The sequence below is a fragment of the Bison bison genome, unplaced genomic scaffold (assembly GCF_000754665.1).
Source record: "Bison bison bison isolate TAMUID 2011002044 unplaced genomic scaffold, Bison_UMD1.0 scf7180017862979, whole genome shotgun sequence".
In the NCBI taxonomy this organism is placed as follows: Eukaryota; Metazoa; Chordata; class Mammalia; order Artiodactyla; family Bovidae; genus Bison; species Bison bison.
In genome coordinates this window covers 831239-838738 of record NW_011493551.1, presented here as the reverse complement: position 1 = coordinate 838738, position 7500 = coordinate 831239, and the positions used below count along the sequence as shown (strand labels likewise).

The following is a 7500-nucleotide window of genomic DNA, read 5'->3' as shown; positions in this document are numbered from 1 at the left end:
CAAAATTCAGTTCAGTTCAGTTCAGTCACTCAGTCGTGTCTGACTCTTTGCAACCCCATGAACTGCAGTACACCAGGCCTCCCTGTCCATCACCAGCTTCCGGAGTTCACCCAAACCCATGTCCATTGAGTCGGTGATGCCATCCAACCATCTCACCCTCTGTCATCCCCTTCTCCTCCTGCCTTCAATCTTTCCCAGCATCAGGATCTTTTCAAATGAGTCAGCTCTTTGCATGAGGTGGCCAAAGTACTGGAGTTTCAGCTTCAACGTCAGTCCTTCCAATGAACATCCAGGACCGATCTCCTTTAGGATGGACTGGTTAGATCTCCCTGCAGTCCAAGGGACTCTCAAGAGTCTTCTCCAACACCACAGTTCAAAAGCATCAATTCTTCGATGCTCAGCTTTCTTTATAGTCCAACTCTCACATCCATACATGACCACTGGAAACACCATAGCCTTGACTAGACGGACCTTTGTTGACAAAGTAATGTCTCTGCTTTTTAATATGCTGTCTAGGTTGGTCATAACTTTTCTTAAAAGGAGGAAGCATTTTTTAATTTCATGGCTGCAATCACCATTTGCAGTGATTTTGGAGCCCAGAAAAATAAAGTCTGACACTGTTTCCCCATCTATCTGCCATGAAGTGATGGAATCGGATGCCATGATCTTAGTTTTCTGAATGTTGAGCTTTAAGCCAACTTTTTCACTCTCCTCTTTCACTTTTGTCAAGAGGCTTTTTAGTTTTTCTTCACTTTCTGCCATAAGGGTGGTGTCATCTGCATATCTGAGGTTATTGATATTTCTCCCGGCAATCTTGATTCCAGCTTGTGCTTCTTCCAGCCCAGTGTTTCTCATGATGTACTCTGCATATAAGTTAAATAAGCAGGGTGACAATATACAGCCTTGACGTACTCCTTTTTACAAACAGGTAAAGCTTGAGTCTTCTTCCCTTCTTCAATTCCTATGTTTGCCCTCTCATTTGAACTGTTTTAATATCTTTGTCATAAGAGATCTCTAGGGCCTGACACCCTTAACATCATCACGTGACAAATGTTCCTTCTCACGGGAAGAATCTTAGCCCAGGACCCTTAGAGAATAAAGGCTCAGGTACAGTCTAAATGTTAATGAATACATTATGGAGAGAAATTTATCCTATTATAGCCTTAAAAAAATTTGGTTGTAATGATATTTCAACATAGTCTCCAGATTTCTGCCTCAGGGGAAGTAATAAAAACCTCAGAACATCTCCTGCCTTTGCTATAACGATTCCTTCTGTCATCCCTACAGGTGTTCAGCTGTGGACTACAGCTAAATTCCTTTGTCATCTGCAACCCTCCTTCACAAACAAATGCTAAGCATCTAATGTAATTCAGTGGCATTTAGTATGCTCACAGTGTTGTACAGTCACCATAACCATGTTATTTTCAGAACTTTTCATCATTCCAAACAGAAATCCTGTACCCATTAAGCAATAGCTCCCCATTCCTCCCTGCCCTCAGGCCTGAGCTTTGTCTCTAAGAATTAAGCTAAGAATTTCAAAGGTATCAGGGAGAAAAGACTATCTAAAAAATACTAACATTTAGACTGACAGCAGACTTTTAAACAGCTATGATAAATTCCAGAAGATAATGCAACTGTAGCTTCAGGGTGCTTAGGGAAAATAAGTATCAGCCTCAAATTTTATGCCCATCTACACAATTATTCAAGAATGAGGAAAAAAATACATTTTCAAATAAAGACTAAACAAGCTTTCTAGCCATGAAAACAATCATTTTCATGAATATGTGTATGTAGGGTTGAGTCCCTTCGCAGTTCACCTGAAACTATCACAACTGGCTCTACCCCAGTATAAAAGAAAAAGCTAAAAAAGGACTGAATCGTTAAGGGAACAACTTTCAGCACGAAGAGTAAATCCAGAATGAAAGTTATGGGAGATAAGAAATAAGGTCAAACATAAAACTCAATTAACCACATCACAAATAATCAACTATTGAGTGTAAGAAAAACAGTTTTGTTTTTAAAATGTGTTAAAAACGCTAGACAGTGTTAATTGACACTGGAGAGATATGACTTTTATAATATAAAGCATTCTAAGATCCTCCTCCGTTTCTAGTTCCGTCAGTAGTTGATGAATAAATGAATGAATGAGTGAGTGAATAAACAAACTCTTTCTGATCTCCTTTGGCTTCATGCTCGGACTCTCACAAGTCAGTCTTGCCTTTTGGAGCACCCATCCCAGGCTCCTAAAACCACTGCTCCTCACCAGTCCTTGGGCCACCACAGCTGTAGATGAGGAGAGCTCTGCAATTTCCCTCTCTGATCTCAGAATCCCCAACTGTAAAGTTTTACTTCAAGTTCACTTTAGAAAGGGCTCTGAACTTTGAAAATGTTTCCTGCAGTTCATTCTCTGTTGACACTTTTCATCTGTTCCAATCTTGCACAACTGCTTTCAACCTTTTATACACTTGAGTTCCCAAGTGACTGGAACTGTTAAGTGCAGCATCACAGAAACCATGAGAGAAGAGACATCAAGAAGCAAAAAGATGAGGACAGGTCAATAAATATGACCAGAAGGTCCTTCGTAGCCTTCAGGAGTAAATGGGTTGGCTTAGGGATGAAATGTGTGAACAAAAAGTAAAGGCAATATATACAGACCAGGAGAGCACCCATATAATAAATAACCTGGGCAGGGAAAACAACCAGAAAAGGTTTTTAGGATTTAATCAAATGCTTGGATTTTTCTTTGTTTTAAAGCACAGAAAGCTTCTTGGATATGAAAGATTTATAGCATAGGGAGATGGAAAAGTTGAAGAAAATGTAAGAAAAGGATATAAATATGTCAATAGATTCCTAAAAGAGACCAAGGGAAGTTCCAAATTACTTGCATAAAAGTTAGCTTTAGAGTGAGGAGAGCAAACATCTGACTTTAAGAAAAAGACAAAGAATGATGTGGCAAAGATTAAAAATAGCTGCAGTGGGTGTATGGCTGGAAGTCACTTTGCTGCCATCTGAAACTATTACAAAACTGTTAATCAGCTATACCCCCAAAATGTTTTTGGTGTACCTGTGGCGGATTCATTTTGATATTTGGCAAAACCAATACAATATTGTAAAGTTTAAAAATAAAATAAAATTAAAAATAAATAAATAAATAAAATTAAAAAAAAAAAAAAAACAGCTGCAGTGGGGGACTATGCTAGGGAAATACTGAGTAACACAAGAAAATTCTGGTTCAGCATATTATAAGCTTATTCACTGGCTCCAAAATAAATTGCCCTTATTACCCATTTTGATCTTAATACCCGGATAACCATGATGGTGTGATCACTCACCTAGAGCCAGACATCCTGGAATGTGAAGTCAAGTGGGCCTTAGGAAGCAACACTACAAACAAAGCTAGCAGAGGTGATAGAATTCCAGCTGCTGCTGCTGCGTCACTTCAGTCATGTCCGACTCTGTGCGACCCCAGAGACGGCAGCCCACCAAGCTCCTCTGTCCCTGGGATTCTCCAGGCAAGAACACTGGAGTGGGTTGCCATTTCCTTCTCCAAGAATTCCAGCTGAGCTACTTCAAATCCTAAAAGATGATGCTGTCAAAGTGCTGTACTCACTATGCCAACAAATTTGGAAAACTCAGCAGTGGCCACAGGACTGCAAAAGGTCAGTTTTCATTCCTATCCCACAGAAGCCAATGCCAAAGAATGTTCAAACTACCGCACAATTGCACTCATTTCACATGCTAGCAACGGAGAAGGCAACGGCACCCCACTCCAGTACTCTTGCCTGGAAAATCCCACGGACACAGGAGACTGGTAGGCTGCAGTCCATGGGGTCTCGAAGAGTCGGACACAACTGAGCGACTTCACTTTCACTTTTCACTTTCATGCGTTGGAGAAGGAAATGGCAACCCACTCCAGTGTTCTTGCCTGGAGAATCCCAGGGATGGGGGAGCCTGGTGGGCTGCCGTCTATGGGGTCACACAGAGTCGGACATGACTGAAGTGACTTAGCAACACATGCTAGCAAAGTAATGCTCAAAATCCTTCAAGCTAGGCTTCAATAACAGGTGAACTGAGAACTTCAAGATGTAAAAGCTGGATTTAGAAAAGACAGAGGAACCAGAGATCAAATTGCCAACATCCATTGGATCATAGAAAAAGCAAGAGACTGTCAGGAAAACATCTACTTCTGCTTCATTGACTACCCTAAAGCCTTTGACTATGTGGATCACAATAAACTGTGGAAAATTCTGAGATGGGAATACCAGACCACCTCACCTGCCTCCTGAGAAATCTGTATGCAGGTCAAGAAGCAACAATTAGAACCAAACATGGAACAGTGGACTGGTTCAAAACTGGGAAGGACTGTATATTGTCACCCTGTTTATTTAACTTATATGCAGAGTTAATTATGTGAAATGCCAGGCTGGATGAAGCACAAGCTGGAATCAGGATTGTGGGAGAAATATCAATAACCTCAGATATGCAGATGAAACCACTCTAATGGAAGAAAGTGAGAAGGAATTAAAGAGCGTCTTGAGAAAGGTGAAAGAGGAGTGTGGAAAAGTTGGCTTAAAACTCAACATTCAAAAAACTAAGATCACGGCATCTGGTCCGATCACTTCATAGCAAATAGATGGGGAAACAATGGAAACAATGACAGACTTTATTTTCTTGGGCTCCAAGATCACTGCAGATGGTGACTGCAACCATGAAATTAAAAAGTGCTTGCTCCTTGGAAGAAAAGCAATGACAAACCTAGACAGTAAATTAAAAAACAGATACATTACTTTGCCTACAAAGGTCCGTCTAGTCAAAGCTATGGTTTTTCCAGTAGTCATGTATGGATGTGAGGGCTGGACCATAAAAAAGGCTGAGCACTGAAGAACTGATGCCTTCAAACTGTGGTGCTGGAGAAGACTCTTGAGAGTCCTTTGGACGGCAAGGAGATCAAACCAGTCAATCCCAAAGGTAATCAACCATGAATATTCATTGGAAGGACTGATGTGAAGCTGAAGCTCCAATACTTTGGCCACCTGATGGGAAGAACTGACTCATTGGAAAAGACCCTGATGCTGGGAAAGATTGAAGTTGGGAGGAGAAGGGGCTCACAGATGAGATGGTTGGATGGCATCACTGACTCAATGGACATGATTTTGAGCAAACTCCAGAAGATGGTAATGGACAGGGAAGTCTGGCGTGCTGCAGTCCATGGGGTCACAAAGAGTTGGACATGACTGAGTGACTGAATGATGACAACCCATTTTTCTCCTAAAATGCCCTGGCTCCAGGTTTCTAAGATGACCTGATTTACTTAGCAAAACAGGGATATCCATCAAAATTATATTTCTGTGTGTACTGTGATTTCTGTCTCATTCTCTGTTTTGAAAAGATATTTCCTCTTCTCTAGAACCATACTGACTTATGTTCTAGTTCAATATCATCCTGACTCTGAAGGAGTTCATGTGCTAACTGCTTCAGTTGTGTCCGACTCTTTGCAACTCCATGGACTGTAGCCCGCCAGGCTCCTCTGTCCATGGGATTCTCCAGGCAAGAATACTGGAGTGGGTTGCCATTTCCTCCTCCAGGGGATCTTCCTGACCCAGGGATCAAACCCAAGTCTCTTGCATTGCCTGTATTGGCAGGTGGCTTATTTATCTCATATTCTTTCTAATACATTCTGGCTCTTTTCCTATGAGTTTCATCACTTCCTTTTAGAAGATAAGTATTGCCCCCAATTTTTAAGCACTCCATACTTTGATTCTGTTCTCTCTCTTATTTTCAGCCTCTTTTTACTGTCAAGCTTTTTGATAAGTAACCTACATCCACTTCCTGTTTCTTCAACATCAATTGTTGAGTACTACTGACATTGGTTTAGTTTTTTTTCTAAAACTCTTTCTTATTTACCAAGAAGACCACTCGGGAGGAGGTCAAGGCAACCCTCCTTCAAGACTGAAGCAACTTAGCACTCATGTATGCAAGAAGACCACTTATGAACTTTTGCTATGATTCTGGCTATATGCCACAAGTTTTGTAGATAGTGTTCTCATTGTTATTTTAAAAATGGTCTCTAATTTCAGTTTTGATTTCCTATTTAACCCACATTATTTATAGGAATTATTTTTTAATATTATTTTACTTTAAAAATAGGAATTTTTTAAAAGGAGTTTTAGGATCACAGCAAAATTGGTATAAAGTACAGTTTCCACATACACAGCCTACCTCACTATCAACATCCTGCACCAGTTATAATTTATTATGTTTTTTGCCAATAAAAGAGTTGCACTTGTTATAATCCATGGACCTATACTAACCCATCATTAGCACTCAAAATCCATTGGTGTCCTATGTTATACGGATTTTTGTCAAACGCATAATGACATGTACCCACAATTACAGTACCTTACAGAGTAGTTTCACTGCCCTAAAAATCCCGTGTGCTCTGCCTATTCATCCCTCCCTTTTCCTAGTTCCTGGTGAACAATGACATTTTTACTGTCTCCATAGTTTTACCTTTCCCATAATGTCATATAGTTGGATCTAGCCTGTTTTTTAAAAAATATGTGTTTTATTTTTTAAATAAATAAATAAATAAAAAAACATGTGTTTAGATGGGGAGGGAAAAGGCTATCCTTTTGTTATTATCATTCATTAATTTCTTTAATGATGAGATCTTTTGGCCCTTTAAATGTGTCATCTTACTCAAACATAGCACAGTATATAAGCCAGCATTATGATCATTTTTATAGAATTCTACTGTACTTCTAGTAATACTGTTTGTGGATAGGGTCTAGAAGTTAACTCCAATTTCTCTAGGAAGTTGTGGGATATAGATGAAATTTCTATGTCCAGCAATTTCTTCCAAAAAATTGATAATGCAAAAAATCATTTTTTTTACATAATCCAGAATGACTGGGAGAGATAAAGGTCCCAGAAATCAAATTCTTGGGAGTCCTGGCCTTTGCCTACACAGTCTAAGGAATGTGGAACCGCCTCTGTCATCATCCATGTGGCTCTAATCCTAAACATTGAAGAGACACATTCTCTTACACGTAAAGACACTTATTGCTTTAGTGGAGTGATTACAAATGAAATAAATATTTTATATATTTACAAATACAAATAAAAATAAAGCAACATCCAAGTAAACTAAACTGTTCCTACCATTTATCTAGAGTTTCCGTTTTGTAGGCTTTGTGTGATGCTTTGCTGAGGACTGGCATTATTTTTCAAGCATAAAGTTTATTACCTGCAGAAAGCAGATCGTAACGACTGTGACACAGGTGTCAGAGGAACACCATTTTCATCTAAGGCCCATGATAGAGAATAGCTTAGTTTTCCTGACGTCAAAAGACAAAGTTCTTCAGTTCCATTTTCCTCAAGAAGAAAGGGCACATCTGTTTATAAACGGTATTAAAAACATAGGAATATTTGAGCACATTACAGTTTTTTTTCCCCTTTTACATGTTCCTGGAACCCCAGAAATACAAAGTTTATGCTGAC

The 7500-nt window shown here is 39.5% G+C and overlaps 1 protein-coding gene across 7 annotated transcripts in view; it reads right to left on the bottom strand.

Annotated features, from left to right (window-relative positions):
- Positions 1 to 7500, bottom strand: part of LOC104983541 (chromosome unknown open reading frame, human C10orf131) — an 84374-nt gene that overhangs the window by 32968 nt on the left and 43906 nt on the right. Inside the window, exon 12 of one of the 7 annotated variants that reach the window (XM_010833019.1) lies at positions 7247 to 7394. The exons of 4 other annotated variants lie outside the window; for them this stretch is intronic. In XM_010833019.1, coding sequence (XP_010831321.1) covers positions 7344 to 7394 — 51 coding nt within the window. In that variant the 3' untranslated portion in view covers positions 7247 to 7343. Of the gene's footprint in view, positions 1 to 7246; positions 7395 to 7500 lie in introns of those variants that run through there. 2 more of the 7 variants (XM_010833016.1, XM_010833010.1) reach the window with 2 other exon arrangements.